The 23,451-nt window shown below is 52.5% G+C and overlaps 1 protein-coding gene across 1 annotated transcript in view; it reads left to right on the plus strand.

The window, feature by feature from the left end:
• FNDC1 (fibronectin type III domain containing 1) overlaps positions 1-15,529 on the plus strand; it is a 127,198-nt gene extending 111,669 nt beyond the window's left edge. The window contains exons 18-23 of the mRNA XM_062187287.1: positions 1,985-2,093; positions 7,437-7,516; positions 9,770-9,799; positions 11,057-11,218; positions 12,354-12,476; positions 14,820-15,529. Of these exons, the coding sequence (XP_062043271.1) occupies positions 1,985-2,093; positions 7,437-7,516; positions 9,770-9,799; positions 11,057-11,218; positions 12,354-12,476; positions 14,820-14,935 (620 nt within the window). The 3' untranslated portion in view covers positions 14,936-15,529. The remainder of the gene's footprint in view (positions 1-1,984; positions 2,094-7,436; positions 7,517-9,769; positions 9,800-11,056; positions 11,219-12,353; positions 12,477-14,819) is intronic.
• The last annotated feature ends 7,922 nt before the right edge of the window (positions 15,530-23,451 follow it).

A 23,451-nucleotide genomic window follows, 5' to 3' on the forward strand; every position in this document is an offset into this window, starting at 1 on the left:
AGTCTATGTAGAATCCTGCAAGTGACAATGGACAGAGGTAGCCACTCGTAAGGTTGGATGACAGAGAGGGTGATGAAGAGTTGCCGGCTGTGCATCTCCCTGTGTCCGAGTCAGCCCTGGAATTGGGACTCTGCCTTTCCCCTGCCTCTTGGTGCTGTTTCCAAGCCAGCCTGGGCACTGCATGGTTTTTCTGCTTTCTACTCCTTAGGCCTCATTTCATGCCATCCCCTGTTCCAGCCACACTGCCTTCCTCTTTAGCATCTTGGCCCAGGTGTCCCTCTCCCTGGTGTCCTCCCCACACCTTAATTGCTTCTCACCCTTCAGATATCAGCCCCATTTGTGTGTCCCCTGGGAAGCTCTTCATGTCTCCCACAATAGATCAGCTCCCCACACACCTCCTGGAAGCACTGGTCATGGCTGTGGAATTCCAGATGTGAACATCCAACTACTTGAGTTCCATCTCCAGCACTCAGTGTAGTATCTGACAAACAGTAGTCTTGCCATAAACACTCAATGGGTGTTAGACCTTAGATATTTAACCTGTCTCTAAAGCTGTTTTCTCACATGTCAAAATAGGCATAGCAACACCTACATTCAAGGGTCATGAAAATCAATCCAAGTAAAACAATCAAAAGTGTTTATTTAGTGTGATGTCTGACATGTAGGAAGTGCTTGAAAGACATGTTCTTCCTTTTGTCCTCATAAGAGACTGAGTATAAGGGATGCAAGAGATGCCCTGCGCTGTCACTTTGAACTTCACTTTGCCTCCCGGACCAGCCTTGGGGCTCGGCAGGTGTCGGAAGGTGGGGAAGGCTGTTCCCAGCAGATAAGACAGAGGACTGGACATCAGAGAGATGAGCTGCCTGACTGCTGACATTAGAAGGTGGCATCAAGGGCAGGCAGGAGCCTTCGCTGGATGGGCGAGGGTCTCTGTGAACCGGGGGTCTTTCAGTCCCATGCACAGGCACAGCATTCGCTGTCAGTGTCCCTCCTTTCAAAGAGGGACAATGGTGTACATCTTGCGTGGAAGCCGCTGTTCTTGTCTGCTTCCTTTTTCTCTGTGCAGTCAAGGTGACCGTGATTGGTTCTGAAGACACGAGGAAGCTGAGGGAGAGAGAGGGAGCAGAGGAGGGAGGAGGGAGCTGGCAAGTCATTAGCAAGCATCTTACTTGTGTGTCCATCTCTGTCATCAAACGTTGAGGTGGATTTGTTCTGAGAGGAGGAGTGCAGTGGGGGCAAGAGGCGTGGAATCACCATACAGACTCCTGGGAGTCAGGTGAAAGCAGGCCTGAGGCAAGCAGCCCGCAGACTCGTTTATTTCATTTGATACAGCAGCTTATATAGCCAAGGCAGCCAATCCAGTCAAGGATCGGTCTATGCCCTAACCAATCACAGCCTGTTACCAGGCAGTTTCCAAAGGCATCCAATCACAGCCTGTTGCCAGGCAGTTTCTGTTGCCAGTGGCCATCTTGGCATGGCCTTCTCATTCCACCACAATCAAAGAGGTGCCAGGGCTGTGTGCCATCCTGCTACTCGCTGTCTTTGGAGTCCACCCAGAGTCAGGTGGACGGCCCAGCCTCAGCCCCGTCCTCTCACGGGGCTGCTCCGTGTGTATGACTTGGTCCCTTGGTACTCACTGAGTTCGTTCATTTTTTTTTTTAAGATTTATTTATTTATTTGAAAGAGTTACAGAGAGATCTTCCACCTTCTGTTTCACTCTCCAGATGGCCACAGTGGCAGGGGCTGGGCCAGCCTGAAGCCAGGAGCTAGGAACTTCAGCCAGGTCTCCCACATAGGTGCAGGCGCCCAAGTACTTGGGCCATCCTCTGCTGCTTTTCCCAGGCCATTAGCAGGGAGCTGAATCAGAAGTGGAGCAGCCGGGACTTGAGTCAGCACCCATACTGGATGCCAGCATTGCAGGTGGCAGCTTTACCCACTATGCCACAGCGCTGGCCACTCACTGGCTTCTCTGTTTCCATCCCAGGTTACTTGGTCTACAGTGCATCCTATGAGGACTTCATCAGGAACAAGTGGTCCACGCAGGCGTCCTCTGTGACTCATTTGCCCATTGAGAACCTGAAGCCAAACACGAGGTACGAGGTCTCAGTCAGTCCGAGACAAGAGCGCTGCCTGCATAGGCACAGATATCCTTCAGTTGAAAAGCAAAGAATGAAGAAAAATGTCTTTAGAATTTATTTGAATTCTCTTTTTAGCTCTCATCGAATGTCAATGAATGCTGACCAAGTGTCATATATTCTTAGGTAACACGACTAACTATGTTGTAATTGTTAGGTTACAGCGTTTATATTTTGCTCCATGTTTTCTTAAACACTACTTGTACCATTAAGGAATGAAGGGATGCTCTGTGTGTTGAAAAGGAATTTATCCACTTGTCGTCAGCAGTGTGGTGGCATTAGGCAGCACAACCCTGTTATGTGACATTGATGGAGTAACAGTTGCTAAGCAGCTTACTTGACTGACACGGAAGACCAGTCAAGAGAGAGGCGTTCTACACACTGATGAAGTTGCAAGCCTGTTTTCGTGAACTGGACAGTGGCTGGTCAGTGTACCATTCTGGAAGGCTTGTTCATAGCCCTCAGTGTGCAATGGGAAAAACTGGCTCCCAGGGGCTGCACAGGGAGCGACTGTGCGTCCCTGGTTTACACTGTCTGGTTCTGATGCTAATGACCATCAGAAAGCTCCCCTGGCCGGGGGACACGGGCAAGGCACCAGGCATGGGCTGGTCAAGCAGAGATGCATGGCTAAGCTGGATCTCTGGGAGGAAACCCTGGTTCATGCATTTCCCAGTTTCTGTTTTATAAATCCTTCTACCCTGGCCAATTTCAGAATTCCAGTGGGCTTGCAGAATTCCTGCGTGGTAGCGATGGGCCCCCAGGCTCCAGCACAGGCTTGCCTTGGCCTTTGTTTGCTCAGCAAAGAGCTCATGGGCCTGGGGGGTGGGCTTAAGGGCTCTCATCTTCTGTGCTGTCAGAGGATCATGGACAGAGTTGGAACAGAGCACTCTGCCTACATGGACTCTGCAGAAATAGAACTGGACGGCGGCCACAGGCACCCAGAGACTCGGGAGCCCACTGGGAGTTTGCTCAGAACACTTGAATGCGCCATCCGGGTTTATTTGAACTGAGCTTTTACAAACTATTACCAGTTTCAGGATTTGGCAAATAAAAAGACAAAGTGGTGAGGCAGGACACTGAGAAAGCATTTTATCTTTCCCTGTTAGTAATGAAAAACAATTAACCAGAGCAAACAGAATTAGAGCAAGCGAGGTCAGCATCATTTTTTTATTGTGTGCAGAGTGACAGTACGTTTATAGCCCAGCCACAGGATTGGAAAGCTGGACGACGCCTTCCAGATGTTTTCCCACATGGCTGCTTGCAACAGACTTGGCGTCCCAGTCTCCTGACTGCTCCCTGCCATGTGCCTCCAGTCAGAAGTCCTGGTCACGCTTTTGCTGGGCCTGATGGTTGCAGACTTTGGAATAATGTCAGGAGGTGGTTATGTAGGACGGCAGCTTATTCAACAGGTGCTTGTCCTGTGATGTGGTTGGCATTCAGTTTGGGTGGGCACCCCTCCCACTGTGCATCGGGGGTGTAATTTGGGGGACCGGGGGTTGGGGGGTATGCATGACCCTCCTGGAGCTTGCAGTCTGTTAGAGGTCGCAGGTTGTCTTTCAGCAACACAAGTGTGACTTCTCTGCTCGTGTCATGAGGGGACACTGTGCTTAGGGGTAGAGGGGCAGTCAGGGCAGCCCCCCTACCGAAGCCTGATCTCACACACAGGTGGTCACCTGGGGAAAACGTGAGTGCAGTGGAGTGGGGTAGGCTTGCTACAGCCAGAGAGCATGGCCCAAAGACTGGTTCTAGGGATCAAAGGGGGCGGCTCAGTGAGGGCTGCGGGAGAGGAAGCTGGACCCACAGTGCAGGTGGTGGTGGCCGTGGGGGTAGGGCTTGGGTCCCCTGGGACAGCCTGGAGTGGCTGCACACAGCCTGTGTGGCTCCTACACCAAGTTCCCCAAAACTCTCAGAATAGCTGCTATGTTCGCAGCTAGGAGAATACAGGTGTGATACGAGAACAGTTATTTGTCTCCTGCATTGAGGGGCTCATTCCGTGAGGTCCCATCTCCCCACTCCCTGGGGCTTCTTTGGGGGACCAGCCCCAGCCAGTGGAGGAGACACAGGGAGTCCTCATGGAGGAGGCAGGCACAAAAGGCAGCTTTGGCTCCTTATAACTGGATCTTGTTTTTCACTTTAAGTGAGATTATCGACCTTATTCCCTACAGTGAGCCCCCATCCCGCTTTGGAGTCTGCATACTTTAAGCTCATAAGGACAGAGATTTGTCACTTTTGAAATGTCCAAAAGAAAGCGCCAGAAGCTTATGTAAGAGACCAGGTCTGGCCTGATTTTGTGACTTGGATGAGGCAGCGGCTACTCAGATATAAAGCACATATTTTAGTCCACAGAAAAGTTTCCTGTGGTTTTGAAAATGGGAATTTTACTTTTCTCGTAACTCCAGCTGTTTTTCTGTCCAGCACCCTCAGATTTACTTTCACATATTAGGTGAAACATATTAGGTGAAACAAATGGAAAACAAGGAAGCCACAGAAAGTTCATGGAAAAGTGGAATTAGAAGATGTGTTCATTTGAATGCAAAACATTTTGAACTCTGTGCATAGTTTTTTCCATAATGTGTATTTTTCATGAGCTCTTGGAAGGATGCTGGTATGCATGGATTTCAAAATCTTTTCACCAACATGTGTGTGTCTTTTAATGCAGTTCCCCATGAACTCGGAGAACCCCTCCTTGGCCTTGGGCACTAGCCCATGAGAATCGTGTCCGTGGGAAGGTAGATTGCAGTGGGAAAAACAAACTTGCTGCAAAACCAAGTGTCTGAGTGGTGGGTCTCAGCCAGGCACTCACCCTCTTAGCACCGCCTCGTTGGCACACAGAGCCTCCCTCTGCAGAGAGAGTCCAGTAATGGGTTAAGGAGCTATTTAACAGAAATGCCCCGTTAGTCTCTGAACAGAAGTGTCGTTCGTTAAGGAAAATCTGACCAGGGTCGCTGATGTATGCCAAACCCACTGCTTGAGCCGCCTGCAGAGTTTTTCCTTAAATAATTCTACAACCACTGAATAAAAGTATGCACAACTGGGAAAACGCCCACTGCGGAGTGAATTGAGGTTGGGGAACTCATGTGTTTTTAATTGTGCCTATCTTTTTTTTTTAAATTAAATTTGAAAAAGAATACTCTTAAATGAGATGTGAATGACTTAAGAAGACTAATTTTGCAAAACATTTTTTTGGTTTTTCTGTTTAATCAAACCCAAGTAAAATACCTCTGTGCCTGTGAGGCCAGGCACTGCCTTGGCCATCTCAATGGCTCGACCACTTGGCGCCAGGCAGTTGATGCAACAAATCGTATAACCCTTCACTCTCCATAGATAATTTATCCTGTTACACTTAGTGCATTTTAACTACTACATAATCTCTGGGCCTGACTTAATCATATAAAGAATGTTGTAATATTAATTTTTTTGATTTTGAGAAACAAGACACAGACACACACACACGCACACTCACACACACACGCACACTCACACACACACACGCACGCACAGAGTGAGTTCCATCTGCTGGTTCACTCTCCAAATGCCCATAACAAAGCCAGGAGCCAGGAACTCAGTCCAGGCCTCTCATGTGGGTGGCAGGAACCCAATTGCTTGAGCCCTCACCACTGTCTCTAGGTGTGGGCATTAGCAGGAGGCTGGATCAGGGTCCGGAGCTGGGAATGCAACCCAGGCAGCCCAGTGTGGGACATGTGCGTCGTAAGCAGCATCCGAATGGCCAGTTTAGTGCCCACTGCGGGTTTTGTGATATTTGTGTGACATTCTTTCTGGCCACAAAACTGAGCTCTCCACAGTGGCCCAGAGCCGCTACCCCTGGGATGCTTCCACTCCTTTCTCACTGTGAGTAGCTAAGACTAGGGCAGCACGTGTGCTACCTGCTGTCTCACTGAGAATCGCTACAGGGCTCTCAGTCGTGGTGTTGGTCTCCAGCATTTTCCTAACCACCACTTTTTGTCTGTTAGCTCATGTAAGAGAGCACGGTAAGAGGCTCCCTCCACATGAGCCAGCTGACTCAGTGTGTGTCTGGCACGTTCTCTGTTCCAAGACGGAGTGCAGCCCTGAGCAAAGGCTGTCGCTCCAGGCCTTTCCACGTCCCCTTCCTGCGCTCGCGTTGTCCTGCAGGTGCGGGAGCTCATGACTCAGACAGACCCTGAGGGGCTGTCCATTCCCAGCCCCAGAGCCAACACCAGGCTCCTCCTGTGGCCACAACATCCTAACATCATGTTAGTTCCGCTGACGAGGCCAACCTCTGGCCTGCTGTACCTGCTGCCTGCCAACCACACATTGCATCACCATTGAATCAGCCTGCTGCGTTTCCCCCTGGCCTCAGTGATCAGGCTGTGGAGCTCAAGCTGGGACCAGAGCGGCGTCAGCGGGAAGCATCCCAGGGCGAGGGCCCCTGGGAGCCTGCACAGTCCTGCACACAGCTATGAGGAGGGCGTGCTGTCTGAATAACTTCTCACTTCATTCGTACTCCCCTCCTCTTCCCACTAGCTGTGCGTCTCTACTATGTTAATTATAGAGAAATAATAATAGAATAACGAAATAGTATAGTAATAAAAAGTTTGTGAGAAATGGAATTAAAAGGTAAGTTTTATTTTGGTGCAAAGAATTTTGAAATCCATGCATGCCCGGGGTCTTCCAAAAGTTCAAAGAAAGATCTGAATCTCACTGTTTCTGTCTTTCTCTCTCTATGCCTCTCAAACAAAAAATTAAAAATAAAAGAAAGAAAGAAGGGTGGACTTCAATCTAGTGGTTAAACCACCAGTTAGGATGTCCGTGTGCCCCCTCCGAGTGCCTGGTCAAGCCCAGCTCAGGCTCCTGATTCCAGCTTCTTGCTAGTGCAAACACTGGAGGCAGTGGTGATGGCTCAGTAGCTGGGTTCCTGATACCAACATGGGAGATTCTGTTCCCAGCTCCCAGCTTCAGCCCAGCCCAGTGCTGGCCATTGCAGGCATTTGGGGCGTGAACTAGAGTCTGCGTAGAAAGCTTGTGGAAAGGCACAGAATGAGATAACAACAGGTGGGCTCAATTTGGGGAAGGGGCGCCAGAGTGCATGTATCTTTTCATTCCTCTTTCCATGAACTATTTGAAGTACCTTCTTATAATTTAGAAAAGTTATTAAAAATGAGAATATTCAGAATTAACGTGAAGCAGCTTGTGGTGTATGTGTTTATACAAACCAAGACTAAAAGGCTGCTGTGAGTGGATATTCAGTTGTTTGGGAATCTGTGCCCTTCCACAGAAATCAAATAAATCGCTCTTTCAAAAGCTGCTCTCTCCTGATTTCAGGTATTATTTTAAAGTTCAAGCCAAAAACCCGCACGGCTACGGACCCATCAGCACCTCAGTCTCCTTTGTGACAGAATCAGGTACGGGCGTCTTCCCAGGCTTGTCTGCTCTGCTTTTGTTGGAAATTAAATGAATTTTCCAGAATAATGACAATCATGTACAAATTAAACCCTTGCTTTTGTATTTAAAAAGCTCATATTGTGTATCTTTCCATAAGGTAAGTGTTATTTTCTTCCTGCTAGGCTAAACCTGGGATGATAAAATTTAAAGCAGTGTTCCCTGGCCCTTTGGGGGCCAGAAAGGTCAAATTCCAATGAAAGGAAAGCCTGGTTTCCAACCACAAGGGAGACAAGTTTGGGTCTGTCTGGTCCACAGAGCAGGGCTCTTTGAGCTCAAGATCACGTGCGTCGTGTGGACGGACAGGCGGCTTCTTCGGTTAGCCAAGTCTCTGAGATGCTCTTTGCCAGGAGCCAGAGAGGAGAGTTCAATGAGAATGTTATTCCATCTCACAAACGCTCTCTTTGACAGCATCTCACTGCATTTCGGGATGCGGGCAGGCGGAGCTCCCAGGCCCTTCAGTACAATGTCCCTGTGACCCGGGGTCTGGGGCAGCGTGCAAGGGCCGGCGCACTGTGAGCACTCTTGGGTCAGCCACGTTTCCATGTAGGAAGCCCTCGGGAGTTCAGGTCAGACCATCAGAGCCAGCCCTGCACCCACCGCTCCAGCTTCCATCTGCTTAGATATTTCCTATGTAGTAACTGATACCAGCAAACTTGTCTTTGGAAAATATTTTCAAATGGAATGATTTAAGGTCTGCTGAACCAACTATGTGGAAAAAGTAAAATCTTTTGCAAGAAGATGCTTAAAACTGGAAGTACAGGCAGATGACATCAAAGGGGTTTCACATGCCTCCTCCCTTCTATTTGAAGGCAGCCACCCATCTGTTTTCTGTCTTGATAGCTGACAGAGCTTCTAGAACTTTGTGTAAGAGAGTGTCGTAGAGCGTGAACCTCTTTGGCTGGTGTCTGCCTTCCAACACCATCATTTTGAGATTTATCAATACTGTTGTGTCAGTCAGTGGTTCATGACTGAGTAGTGTTTCATCGGATGGCTGTGCCAGCCCCATCACCTGTCCATAGACACCTAGACTGTTTCATTGTATGGCCGTGCCAGCCCTGTCACCTGTCCATAGACACCTGGACTGTCTCATTGTGTGGCCGTGCCAGTCCCGTCACCTGTCCATAGACACCTGGACTGTCTCATTGTGTGGCCGTGCCAGCCCCATCTCCTGTCCATAGACACCTGGACTGTCTCATTGTGTGGCTGTGCCAGCCCAGTCACCTGTACACAGACACCTGGACTGTCTCATTGTGTGGCCATGCCAGCCCCGTCACCTGTCCATAGACACCTGGACTGTCTCATTGTGTGGCCGTGCCAGCCCCGTCACCTGTCCATAGACACCTGGACTGTCTCATTGTGTGGCCGTGCCAGCCCCGTCACCTGTACACAGACACCTGGACTGTCTCATTGTGTGGCCGTGCCAGCCCAGTCACCTGTACACAGACACCTGGACTGTCTCATTGTGTGGCTGTGCCAGCCCCGTCACCTGTCCATAGACACCTGGACTGTCTCATTGTGTGGCCGTGCCAGCCCCGTCACCTGTCCATAGACACCTGGACTGTCTCATTGTGTGGCCGTGCCAGCCCCGTCACCTGTCCATAGACACCTGGACTGTCTCATTGTGTGGCCGTGCCAGCCCCGTCACCTGTCCATAGACACCTGGACTGTCTCATTGTGTGGCCGTGCCAGCCCTGTCACCTGTCCATAGACACCTGGACTGTCTCATTGTGTGGCTGTGCCAGCCCAGTCACCTGTACACAGACACCTGGATGGTTTCTGCTTTTTGTCTACTACAACCCATGATGCTATTAACATTTATGTGTAGGTATTTGTACAGACATATGTTTCTACTTTGTTGGATAATTAAGTAAAAGTGGAATGGATGGATCAAATAGCACATGTAGGCTTCTCCTCTAGAGAAACTTCCAAGTGGTTTTCCAAAGACAAAGTTTTTCTTTTTAAATGAGTATTGAATTATTTTATAGCACCCAATATCAAAACATGATTTTCAGGGATCTACAGTTTCTATGTAAATAAAAGCGCAATGTAACTAGAAAAGACTTTCCAAAAAGGAAATGCTTAGGAAATAAAAACAAAGGAGAGACACTGGTGCCTCTCGAGTGAGCCTTCTTTATCCAGTCACAGTGAGCATCCCGACTGTGCTTGCCTGTGAGAGGTGATGGGAGCTCAGTTATTTCTTTTTTGTTCTGCAGATAACCCCCTGCTCGTCGTGAGGCCCCCAGGTAAGTTTCTGTTCCTGATGGTCTTGTGCCTCTGGCCATCGAGTTCAGTGTTGCATATGAGGCTGCTGTGGTCATTCGCAAGTAGAAGCACTGGACTACTTGTGAGTTTTCTCAGTTTTCTGAGAAGTCCTCTGGTTTGTTTGCACCATTCAGTCTGAGCTTTGGAAAAGACGGACCAGGGAATTTAAACATTTTTGTTCATTTGTTTATTTGGGAGATAATGAGAGAAAGTGCTCTCATTCCCTGGTTCCTCCCCCAAATGCCTGCAAGGGCCAGGGCTGTTCTGGGCCAGAGCTGGGAGCTGGGAACTCAGTCCGGGTTTCCCATGTATATGGCAGGGACCCAACCACTAAAGCCATCGCTGCTGCCTCCCAAGGCTGCATTAGCAGGGAGCTGGAGGCAGGAGTGAGGCTGGGGGTGGCAATTTTTAAAATTTTTGTTTATTTGTTTTGGAAGGCAGAGAGATAGGGAGAGATCTCACATCCACTAGTTCACTCCCCAGATGCTTGCCACAGCCAGGACTAGGCTGGGCCAGAGCTGGGAGCCGGGAACTCCATCCAGGTGGGTGGCAGGGCCCTAACTACTAGAGCCATCACCTGCTGGCTCCCTGGGGTGTGTGTTAGCAGGAAGCTGGAATGGAGAATGGAGTGAGGACTTGAGCACAAGCACTCTGGCATGGGATATGGGTGACGGTGGTGGCTTAACCACTATACCAAACACCTGCCCCAGGAGTGGAAATTTGTTAATGGAGCCATAGTAGTCAGTATCTCTGCAAACTAGAAGGGGGTAGCCAATATCTATTAAATAAGTTATTTACATAACCCTACGAATACTTTAAATTGCTGGGCAAGTGACAAAATACTTCGTGTACCATGAAGGTTTACTTTGTTTTTCACACAAACTTAGAAAGCCCTGATATTGAAGTTCAAAACAGGCCTTATGCATGGCAAGAGGGATGGGGGGGAGTCTCTGCTGAGGGGCTTGGGGTGGGGTGATGTACCCCAAAGTCAGATCTTCCAGTGCAGCTTATGGCCTTGAAGAGCACTTTCCCTAAGCCTGAAAACCTCTTATTGAAGTGCATGTAGCTGAACAGGAATCCCCAGTTGTACTTCAGTACTAAAAAAAAAGATTGGATGGAAGGAGGTGCTCATTGGAGAGGCAAAAAACCTGTCAGAATGGCCCTGGGAGGAGGGAGAGGCGTGGTGAGTGCTCTCTGTGGAGGGCACAGGCTCAGCGCGTGTCTTTTGTGCTGTCAAGGTGGCGAGCCCATCTGGATACCATTTGCTTTCAAACACGACCCCAGCTACACAGACTGCCAGGGGCGGCAATATGTGAAACGGACCTGGTATAGAAAGTTCGTGGGAGTTGTTCTTTGTAATTCTCTGAGGTATAAGATCTACCTCAGTGACAACCTGAAAGGTAGGTTGTTGGGGATGACTGGTGATGGGAGGTGTGGGCGTTTTTCATTTTATTGGATGCTGACTTGATGCTGCAGATACATCAGAATGTATGTGGGGCCCAGACCTATTGTGGCTCACTGTGGCTCAGTTGCAAACCAGTTGCACAGCCTCTGCTTTGGGGTGACTAGTTTTTACATCGGCACCCAACAATATGTATATATGTTTAAACACACTGCATTTTAGGAATGAAATCCAACATTCTTCTAGAAATTTAAACATCTGTCTTCTTTGTAGTTAATTCAATAAATAATAGGTATGACTGCAAGTGGGAAGAATTGAGGAAAAGTTCCCCTTTCACTCCTGCCATTTGCCACAACTACAGGGAAACATATTTACATGGTGACACGTAGGTCAACAGTGCTGTGTGTTTTGTGACCAAATGCAAAACGCATCATTTTCCTCAAGTACAGGACTGAAGCAGACACTTCCACGAGTACACTGGACTGCTAACACTTCAAAATGCCATTTGTGTTCAGCTGGCTCTGACTCACCTACCTGCACAAGATTTAAGGAAAGTGTGTCAAAGAGCAAGCCTCCCCGCCCATGCCCTGTGCTGGCGGTTTCTGTGTGCGTGGCCGTCCCCATGCTTCAGAATTCCTAGGAGAGGGAAGCACAGCCTTCCCTGGTATCCCGGGGTTGGGAGGCAACTTGGCCCTACTGCACTGAGGTGGTTCAGCACCATGGACAGCGTCTGACACCAGAGACACGCGTCATGTAGTCACGCATGAAAATAGGTTCTGTTTAGGGAGACCTTCTTGCCTTTCACAATCATTCGATACTATTCTTTATCACAATGTTCTTAATTTCTTTTTTAAAAAACTAAAGCACAAAAGGTCTATCATCAATAAGTTGAAACTACCTGTAATACACTTGTCACTTCCTGGGTGTTCATTAAGTGTTCAGCATATACGATCTTGCAGAAGTCTTAGGACACATATGAGGCTGGTGCTATTGTCACCGTTTTTCGTACTGGAAAAGCGTGCCGCACCCAGAGTAAGTCCGTGCCCGGCTCAAACAGTCCCTCAAGCTTGTGGACACGCCTCAGCCAGCTGCCATTCTTCGCCTAGAAGCTGACCTGTTGTTTCTTCACGCAGATACGTTCTACAGCATCGGAGACAGCTGGGGAAGAGGGGAAGACCACTGCCAATTTGTGGATTCACACCTTGATGGGAGAACGGGGCCCCAGTCCTATGTGGAAGCCCTCCCCACCATTCAAGGTAATCCGAGCTGGTTCTTCCTGATGTGCTCAGGTTACACTGGGGGGAGAGGAGGGTTAACATGAGGAGAAAATTCACAGTAGCTCTGCCTTTGATTTACCACTTGAAGATGGATTTGGGAACACTTTGGACCATTAAAAATAAAAATAAGGAATTAGCAAACTACTCCTATAAAGCAGGTAGAGATACAAAGGAAAATAAAAGAACTCAGCCCTAATGTAAGGAATGGGCTGTGAAATTGGCAGTACGAAATGACCATGATGATGTGAGACAGTAACTAAGCGTGAACACCTTCAAGTTCAGATAATGACAAGAATTGTGTCATATGCTGGTCCTATTGTCAGGTGATTATGATGGTCACTGTATGATTTCAAAGGTGGCAGCCATGTGAGGATACTAACGAAGGCTTCCGGAAGACGCAGGCTCTATGCTAAGCCTTGAAGTTTGGCTGAACATGCAGGGAGTGGAGAATGGCATGAGCAAAAGTACAGAGATGCCAGAGGGAAACGTGCAGACCCAGCGCATTGGGTTTCAGGAGACAGTGGTATGCGCTATTTGATTATGGCACTGTAGAGGGGGAGACGGGTGTACTCACCCCCAGTGCAACCCCCTGTGTGTTATCAACTCCCCCCACCATAGAGAAGCTGAGTGAAGCCTGCTGTGCATCACACATTCTGGGACATGGGATATGCTGACCCGCCTAGATACTTAGCTTGAGAAATACTTTAGTGAAAACCGTTACCTATTTTCAAGGAATTAAAATAAGTGTTATCAATCAGAGTTACCTCATCCAGAGAAACGGAACCAATAGGATCTATCAATCAATCATCTATCTAAATATCTATTTATCTATACATCCATCCTACAATCCATCTAGTCCGTCTACCTATAATCTAATCTACCATCTGTCTTATCTGCTATCTATCACCAATCGAGGGATTTATTTTAAGGAGTCAGATCATGTGATTGTGGAGGCTGCTGCCAAGCCAGAGACCCAGGGAATAGTGGCAGAATTCCCTCCGCTTGGTGGAATATCAGCTGATTGCACAAGGCCCACCATGGTACAGAGGGTGACCCGCTTCACTCAAAGTCTGCTGATTTAAGTGTTAGCCCTAACAAGCACTTCACAGAATCTGCAGTGTCAGATCAAATATCCAGCCGGGCCCCACTGACACAACATCAACCATCGCAGCACTTGTGTCTCAGTCATTAACTTTTCAGAATCCTGCAGTGCCCCAGGTGTGGTCTGTGTTCCTCTGTGTGTCTGTGCTGGTGGTCATGGTGTGGCTCTAAACAGGGGGGCAACTAAGCTCACCATGGGAAACGCAGGCAGCTCTTACCAGGCTGGAGCAGCTGGGTCCAGAGGAGTCTGGAGCTTGGAGCATCCCTTCCCCTTAAGGGAGAGGAGAAGTGTTGCCCTGCTCTTTCTGTTGAGGGAGTTTCTCGAAAGCTCTGAGTCACCACAGACTCAGAATTCAATCCTAGGTGGAGCTCTGGCAGCTTGGAGACCCTAAGCTCTGTGAGCACTGGGTGCTTACTGAGCTCTGTGAGGACCGGGTGCTTACTGAGCTCTGAGGACTGGGTGCTTACTGAGCTCTGAGGACCAGGTGCTTACTAAGCTCTGTGAGGAATGGGTGCTTACTGAGCTCTGAGGACCAGGTGCTTACTAAGCTCTGTGAGGAATGGGTGCTTACTGAGCTCTGAGGACCAGGTGCTTACTAAGCTCTGTGAGGAATGGGTGCTTACTGAGCTCTGAGGACCGGGTGCTTACTGAGCTCTGAGGACCAGGTGCTTACTAAGCTCTGTGAGGAATGGGTGCTTACTGAGCTCTGAGGACCGGGTGCTTACTGAGCTCTGAGGACCAGGTGCTTACTGAGCTCTGAGGACTGGGTGCTTACTGAGTGCTGTGAGGACCGGGTGCTTACTGAGCTCTAAGGACCGGATGCTCACTGAGCGCTGAGGACTGGGTGCTTGCTCAGCTCCGGGCCTGCCCCGTCGTGCGTGCTCGCAGCCCTCAGCTCCACACAGCCTTCTTCTGTGGAGAGCGGGAAGGAAGGAGGGGTAGGCTTGCTCCTTCCTGCCGCAGCCACACACCTCCGGGGACTGAGACAAACCCTGCAGGCAGCCGTGACCCTGTGCACACATGGCTGTGTGTGTGGAAGTCAAGTGGCGTGAGGCATGGCTGTGCGTCTGTACGGAGCCACACGCGGTGTGAGGCATGGCCATGTGTGCAGAGTCACACGCGGTGTGAGGTCAGCTCTGCCTGAAGGGGGCTGTAGGTCAGTGTTCTGATTGCTGGTTCCTGTGTCTGACGGCTTCTTCCCCTCTCGCACTGCCTCCCAGGCTACTATCGCCAGTACCGCCAGGAGCCCGTCAGCTTTGGCCAGATTGGATTTGGAACCCCCTACTACTATGTGGGCTGGTACGAGTGTGGGGTCTCCATCCCCGGAAAGTGGTAACCATGGGCCGCCGTGCAGACTGACTCACTGGGGCTGTGAGCAGGAGGAGGACAATCCCAGGACCACTGCCGCCGGGTGCCAGGGAGGCCGCGCGGTGGACACTGGGCATTTCAGCATCTTCGGTCTGGAACACAGTCCACTCTTGACCTCGATTGCCAACAGGATCCAACCTCACTGTTCGCCTTGCTTGTCACAGCGTCTGTGTGGGCAGCACACCCAGAGTCACCACAAAGCTGGCAGCTGACTCTGTGACGTGCAGACGTCTGGGGCACGGAGTGTGGACGCTCTGACACCACCAGGGCATCGCACACACTGCGCTTGCCCACGGAACGCCGTGCGCTCTGTCTCCTTTATTCTGGACACCTCCCAGCCAGCCCAACCCAAGCTTCAGATCTCGTCTACGCAGCAGAACCAGGTTACCAAAAACACCCACAAAGACCTGTATCCTCCTTGAGGTGCATTGTCTGACCTTCCCCACTGCTACAGTAAACGTATCCAATGTGTCAGTTCTCCAATTTGATATGTATGTATATATGCATATCCATGTACACACTCGTCCGCAAGACCAGCGATTAAAATGGCCATGTTTGTACTATGTTCATAAGAGAGGTGTATGGACTCTCTGGGCAAAGGTGCTGTGGCTAACATCTTAGAGAAGTGGCCAGGGGACACGCACTGCGCCCAGCGTAGCCACAGGGAGATGCCCAGCGTAGCCACAGGGAGATGCCCAGTGTAGCCACAGGGAGATGCCCAGTGTAGCCATAGAGAGATGCCCAGTGTAGCCACAGGAGGGTGCATGACACCTCCGCAGCAGCTGTGCCCTGGCAGCAAGGGGGACAGAGCTGCCTCTGGCGAGGACCCGCACCTGCAGGCCCAGCGCAGGGCTGAGGCTACCCGCCTCAGGAGCCTCTCCTCCCATGTGGATGCCTCCGGGGTGGCCAGTCCAGCAAGTTTCCAGAAAAATGAAGATTTTAGACCCCAAGTGATTCCCAACTCTCCCTTTCAAACATCGCCTTCCCCTTCCTTCTACCTCTCTCGGCACCATTAGCTCTGGGAGGCAGCTGAGAGGGTCTGTGGGCACTCTTTCCCCATGGTCAGCAGATGCTTTCTCCCCATTGGTCAGCAGGTGCTCTCTCCCCATTGGTCAGCAGGCGCTCTCTCCCAATTGGTCAGGGGATGCTCTCTCCCCATTGGTCAGCGGGCACTCCTCATAGGTCAGCAGGCACTCTCTCCCCACTGGTGAGGGGCACTCTCTCCCCATTGGTCAGCGGGCACTCTCTCCCTATTGGTCAGCAGGCACTGTGTCACCATTGGTCAGCAGGCGCTATCTCTCCAGTGGTCAATGGGCACTCTCTCCCCCTTGGTCAGTGGGCGCTCTCTTCCAATTGGTCAGTGGGCACTCTCAATCCATTGAACAGCAGGCACTCTCTCCTCATTGGTCAGCGGGCACTCTCTCCCCATTGGTCAACGGGAACTCTCTCCCAATTGGTCAGTGGGCATCTCTCACAATTGGTCAATGAGCACTCTCTCCCCATTGGTCAATGGGCATTCTCTCCCCATTGGTCAGCGGGCACACTCTCCTCATTGGTCAGCGGGTGCTCTATCCCCATTGGTCAGAGGGTGCTTTCTCCCCATTGGTCAGTGGTGCTCTCTCCCCATTGGTCAGCAGGCACTCTCTCCCCATTGGTCAGTGGGTGCTCTGTCACCATTGGTCAGTGGGCAAATCTCTCCTCATTGGTCAGCAGGCACTCTATCCCCATTGGTCAATGGGAACACTCTCCCTGATGGTCAGCGGGCACTCTATCCCCATTGGTCAATGGGCGAATCTCTCCTCATTGGTCAGCAAGCACTCTCTCCCCATTGCTCAGCAGGCGCTCTGTAACCATTAGACAGAGGGCGCTCTCTCCCCATTGATCAAGATCTCTATCTCCTCATTGGTCAGCAGGCACTCTCCTCATAGGTCAGCAGGCACTCTCTCCTCGTTGGTCAGCAGGTGCTCTCTGCCCATTGGTCAGTGGGAACTGTTTCCCCGTTGGTCAGTGGGCGCTCTCTCCCCATTGGTCAGCAGATGCTCTCTCCTCATTGGTCAGCGGGCACTCTCTCCCCACTAATCATTGTGCGCTCTCACTCCATTGGTCAGCAGGCACTCTCTCCCAATTGGTCAGCAAGCACTCTTTCCCCATTGGTCAACGGGCATTCTCTCCTCATTGGTCAGCAGGTGCTCTCTCCCCATTGATCAGCAGGCTCTATCTCCTCATGGGTCAGCAGACACTCTCTCCTCACTGGTCAGCGGGTGCTCTCTCCCCCTTGGTCATCGGCACTCCTCATTGGTCATCAGGCACTCTCCTCACTGGTCAGCAGGCACTCTCTCCCCGTTGGTCAGCGGGCATTCTCTCCCCATTGGTCAGCGGGTGCTCTCTCCCCATTGATCAGCAGGCTCTATCTCCAATTGGTCAGTGGGCACTCTCTCTCAACTGGTCAGTGGGAACTTTCTCCCCGTTGGTCAGCAGGCACTCTCTCCTCGTTGGTCAGTGGGTGATCTCTCTCCCCATATGTCAGCAGGTGCTCTGTCCCCATTGGTCAGCGGGTGCTCTGTCTTCATTGGTCAGCGGGCACTCTCTCCCAATTGGTCAGTGGGTGCTCTCTTTCCCCATTGGTCAGCAGGTGCTCTGTCCTCATTGGTTAGTGGGCGCTCTCTCCCCATTGGTCAGCAGACCTACTCTCCTCATTGGTCAGTGGGCGCTCTCTCCCCATTGGTCAGTGGCTCTATCTCCTCATTGGTTAGCAGGAGCTCTCTCCCTGTTGGTCAGCGGGCACTCTCTGCTCGTTGGTCAGCAGGCGCTCTCTCCCCATTGGTCAGCGGGCACTCTCTCCTCACTTGTCAGCAGGCGCTCTCTCCCCATTGGTCAGTGGGTGCTCTCTCCCCGTTGGTCTGCGGGCACACTCTCCTAATTGGTCAGTGGGCACTCCTCATTGATCAGTGGCACTCTCTCCCCATTGGTCAGCGGGTGCTCTCTCTTTGCTGGTCAGTGGGCACTTCTCTCCCCATTGGTCACCGGGTGCTCTCTCCTCGCTGGTCAGCGGGTGCTCTCTCTTTGCTGGTCAGCGGGCACTTCTCTCCCCGTTGGTCAGCAAGCACTCTCTCTCCATTGGTCACTGGGTGCTCTCTCCTCGCTGGTCAGCGGGCACTCTCTCCTTGCTGGTCAGTGGATACTCTGTCCCCGTTGGTCAGCGGGCACTCTCTCCCCGATGGTCAGTGGGCACTGTCTCTTTGGTGGTCAGCGGGTACTCTGTCCCCATTGGTCAGCAGACACTCTCTCCCCGATGGTCAGCTGGCAGTCTCTCCCCAGTGGTCAGTGGGCACTCTCTCCCCAATGGTCAGCAGGCACTCTCTCTTTGCTGGTCAGCGGGCACTTCTCTCCCCATTGGTCAGCAAGCACTCTCTCTCCATTGGTCACTGGGTGCTCACTCCATGCTGGTCAATGAGCACTCTCTCCCCGATGGTCAGCTGGCACTCTCTCCCCGATGGTCAGTGGGCACTGTCTCTCCGGTGGTCAGTGGGTACTCTGTCCCCATTGGTCAGCAAGCACTCTCTCCCCATTGGTCACCAAGTGCTCTCTCCTCGCTGGTCAGCAGGCACTCTCTCCCCACTGGTCAGTGGGCACTCTCTCCCTGATGGTCAGCAGACACTCTCTCCCCATTAGTCAGTGGGCACTCTGTCCCCGTTGGTCAGCTGGCACTCTCTCCCCGATGGTCAGTGGGCACTGTCTCTCCGGTGGTCAGTGGGTACTCTGTCCCCAGTGGTCAGTGGGCACTCTCTCCCCGTTGGTCAACAGCGCTCTCTCCCCATCGGCTCTAGATCTCTGTCTCTCCGTGAACTCAGCTCCTGCGTGGCCTGGGCAGCTCTGCAGGGTGAGGCGTTTGTCCTGGCATCGAGATGTCAGCATCACGGCGAGCTGGAGGCAAGGCCTGCTGTGGGCCCAGGGGCTGCACGGCTGAGTGCCCAGCACCAGCCCCGTGCCAGGGTGAGGACCTCGCGAAACGAGGTCCTTACCGAGGGTGGGCCGTGGGGCTGCGCTGCCGGGCGTCCTCCTCAGCTTCCACGGCGCCCTCTCCACAGTGACCAGCAGGGAAAGAGCCGGAACTCCTCAGGGAGAGAAGCCGCGCGTCGGCCACAGCCCAGTGCGCCAGCTGGTGTGGGATCGTGAAGTGGCTCCCGGGCTCCCGGACATGAAGGAGGAATGACCAGGGAAGGCGCTGCTTGGTTTCCCGGCTGACCGCTGTCAAGTGCGCTTCTCAGTGTGACACGGGCGATGATTGATTGATGGTAGACAATGAGACGACATTGATTAGGGGAACTGGTGCACAAGGTTTCTGAGGTAAGAAGTCCACGACAGGCCCTCTCAAGGCCGGAGACCTGGATACTGGTAACGTGGCTCAGTCCGTGCCACGTCAGAACCAGAGACACCACGGGTGTGACTTTCAGTGGGAGGACAGAGGCCCAGAGCTCAGTCCCTGAGACCGAAGGCTTGGAGAGCCTGGGGGATGGGGGATGAAGTCCCCAGCCCAGGGGACAGACACTGTGCTGCCAGGGCCCCATCAAGTGGGGGTGGGGTCTTCCCACACAGGGAGGGGGGTCTTCCCACACGGAGAGTGGGGGGGCGTTCCCACACAGAGAGTGGGGAGGGGGTGTTCCCACACAGTGAGTGGGGTCTTCCCACACGGAGAGTCGGGGGGTGTTCCCACACGGAGAGTGGATGGGGTTTTCCCACACAGAGTGGGGGGGGTGTTCCCACACAGAGAGTGGTTGGGGTCTTCCCACATGGGGGGGTGTTCCCACATGGAGAGTGGGGAGGGGGGTCTTCCCACACAGAGAGTGGTTGGGGTCTTCCCACACGGGGAGGGGGTGTTCCCACACAGAGAGTGGTTGGGGTCTTCCCACACGGGGAAGGGGTGTTCCCACACAGAGAGTGGTTGGGGTCTTCCCACACGGGGAGGGGGTGTTCCCACACAGAGAGTGGTTGGGGTCTTCCCACATGGGGGGGGGGGTGTTCCCACACAGTGGTTGGGGTCTTCCCACATGGGGGGGGGTGTTCCCACACAGAGAGTGGTTGGGGTCTTCCCACACGGGGAGGGGGTGTTCCCACATGGAGAGTGGTTGGGGTCTTCCCACACGGGGGGGGGGTGTTCCCACACAGAGAGTGGTTGGGGTCTTCCCACACGGGGAGGGGGTGTTCCCACACGGAGAGTGGTTGGGGTCTTCCCACACGGGGGGGTGTTCCCACATGGAGAGTGGTTGGGGTCTTCCCACACGGAGGGGGGCCCACGAATCTGCATGCCGCCTCCTCTGTGCACACCCCACAGTGACCCTCACCCAGCCCAGTTGGCAGCGCACGTGAGCCGTCCTGGGCGTGTTCTCAACATTCCGCTCAGATTAGCTGACTTGATGGTTCAGATGAGTCTGGGGTGGCGGCCCCGCCTTTCTAGAATGGAAGACCCAGAAGCCACATGGCAGGAGGGCCGTTGCGGGGGATGAGAACGGGGATTCAAGTTAAAGAGGGCTGCAACCAGGCCGGGGGGGACAGCCTCCAGGGCAGTGCTGGCCCACAGAGAGGAGCCCATGCCGGCTCCGGAGGGCAGAAGCGGACACAGCGGGAGTTGTGGGAAAAGAGCACTTAGGTCAACAGAGCAAAGGACTGTCGAAAAGTCACCGCGGAATAAGAGTCCCTGGAAACAGCAGGTGCGCGTCCCCGAAGAAACAACCAGAAATACCCGGACTTGCAGCTCGAGGCCCTGCCTGAGAGCTCAAAGTGGTTTCCTCCGACGCAAAGCAAGCAGACAACGCGGGACAGGACCGTGTGCAAGGCCCACAGCATCTCAGCTTTGAAGAAACACGGTGTGTGGCCATGCTGAGGTTTTCCAGGTTTAAGTAAGGTCCTAAGTTCAAACATGGCACACGCCACTTCACAGACAGCTGTGCCACGTCCTGCTCCTTCGTGTGTGCTTACGTCTGACGTCAGCTCCTGGGGGCCGATGCCATGGCCTGCCTTTAGGGGTTCGCTCCTGGTCCCCGAGCGTCCTGCTCAGCTCCTTGTTTGTGGCCTCGGGAAGTATTGTGCATCCTAGGGGGGGCTGAATTAGTAAACCCTTTGGTAAAACATAATTTCCAGTGCTCACCAGATGAGCTTTAGCCTTGACCTACTCAAGGCCCTTGTCGGGGTCCGTGTGGGAGGGTGGGGCCGTAAGGAGGTGAGGAGGGAGGAGTCAGGGCAGGGTGGGTCTGCCAGGGTCAGTATAGAAAAGAGCAAAGATTCGCTCAGGGTAATCACAGAACAATTCCAGATGGAGCCCAAGTTTCTGTTGGGTCTACCACATGGCCGGCCCCACACTGACTCTGTAGGGTGCACCTGCGTGGCTGGCAGAGCTAGGAAGTGGGTTTGGAGAGTGAAATATCTTCCCAGTTCTCATTGCCTCTGGCCCCAGGAAACCACCTGGCGTCAGAGTGCACCTGCCACCTCGAAAGGTGGGTGGGTGGGTAAAAGTGCACCTGCAAAGCTGGAGTTATGGTCCCAGGACTGGAAACCCCGCTGGGGCGGCTGCTGGGGGCTGCTCTTGCCCCTTTTACATCCAGCTCCCCTCCCCTATCCTTTGCCCCTCGCTCCTTGCTTCTCCCTGGGGTTTGGCTTTCTCGGGGCACATGTGGCCACCTGCACCTCGGCTATACACCGGGCTGCTTGGGTGCAGCATCCCAGACTCCAAAATCCAGACCCAGCGAGCTGGGATGAGGCTCAGGGTCTCCACCCCGGTCTAGTCAGCGGCTCCTGGTGACGGTGGGCTGCCTGGACCTGCCCGGTGAGGAGTGATGGGTGACATCCTGGGAGAAAAAGGCAGACGACTGAGAAACACTGTGATAAGAAAATGAGTCATCCGGCCAGGTGACTGATACAGTGAAAGGTTCCTGTTTCCTCAAGCCCTTCCGTGTTGCTCTGGTCTTTCTAGCCTTTCCTGCTTAAACTGTTAGAACAGGTGTGAGAGCCCCTCACGCCTACGCAATGAAGCTATGGCCTGCACATCCCCTGCTCTCAAAGAAAAACCACGCGCTCCTTTTATTGCCTGAGACGCGCCCAAAGAAAGCGCTTGGTTTTGAGCAGAAATAAGATCACCAAACACACAGATGCTCTCGGGGCAGCTGTCAGCCCAACTGTGCCACATGTAACTCATAGCAAAGCATCCAGTGGGTTAGCCCCACGTGCAAGACTCAGGACTGGCCCTGAGCACTACGGTGGGGGAGGGCAGTGTGCGGGCAGGGACCTGGGAACAGGCTTTGTGGGGAGCTCTGAGCCCAGCTTCCTTGGAACCAAATCCCAACTCCCACACCCAGCCCCCAAGGCCATCCATGACGTGGCCCCCTCCCAGGATCCCAACACACACACCGGCAGCTTCATTTCCGTGTAGGATCTCAGACTTGAGCCTTAAAAGCAGTGGAAACAAAGCACTCATTTCCTGATCTTGGAACTCCGAGGGATTAGCCCGTGGTCCATTACGTGGATATAAGGTGGATACCTCGAAGGAGGGCCTCTGTTTCTGTTTAGATTTATTTATTTTTAATTTGAAAGGCAGAGAGAGAGGGAGACACACACACACAGTGGGGGGTGGGGGGAAAAGTACTCTTGATCCGTCCCACCTGAGGGGTGGCTGCAATATAAATCCACTTAGACGTCCACAGGCCTCCCAGCCCACCTCCCCAAACGTATCTTCGGGGCCAGTGCTGTGGTGTAGCCGGTAAAGCCACCACCTCCAGTGCCGGCATCCTATAGGGTGCAGGTTCAAGTCCTGGCTGCTCCACTTCTGATCCAGCTCTCTGCTGTGACCTGGGAGAGCAGTGGAAGATGAACCAAGTCCTTGGGCCCTGCACCCACGTGGGAGACCCGGAAGAAGCTCCTCGCTTCGGATCAGCACAGCCCCAGCTGTTGTGGTCATTTGGGAAGTGAACCAGAAGATGGAAGAAGACCTTTCTCTCTGCCTCTCTGTAACTCTGACTTTCAAATAAATACATTTTTAACAAAAATAAATAAATGAGAACTTTTCTTCAAAGGAAGTCAAAATTTGTCAACTTAAGCCCCAAAAGGGGCTTCCCCTCTATCCTAATTACCTCCGCCCTAATTACTTCCATCTGAAGTGGAGCATCGGCACTGCTCCATGGGAAGTGGAGCAGCCGGGACTCGAACCGATGCCCACATGGGATGCCGGCGCTGCAGGTGGTAGCTTCACCACTATGCCACAGTGCCGGCCCCTCTCACTTATTTTTAGGATTTATTTATTTATTTGAAAGGTAATTAGAGAGAGAGAGAGAGATCTGCTGGTTGACCTCCCACAGCCCAAAGAGCTGCAACGGCCAAGGCTGGGCCAGGCTGAAGCCAGGAGCCTGAGACTCTACCCAGGTCTCCCACGTGGGTGCAGGGGCCCAAGCATTTGGTCATTTTCTGCTGCTTTCACGGGTGTGTTAGCAGGGAGCT

This window comes from Lepus europaeus, chromosome 3 (genome assembly GCF_033115175.1).
Source record: "Lepus europaeus isolate LE1 chromosome 3, mLepTim1.pri, whole genome shotgun sequence".
In the NCBI taxonomy this organism is placed as follows: Eukaryota; Metazoa; Chordata; class Mammalia; order Lagomorpha; family Leporidae; genus Lepus; species Lepus europaeus.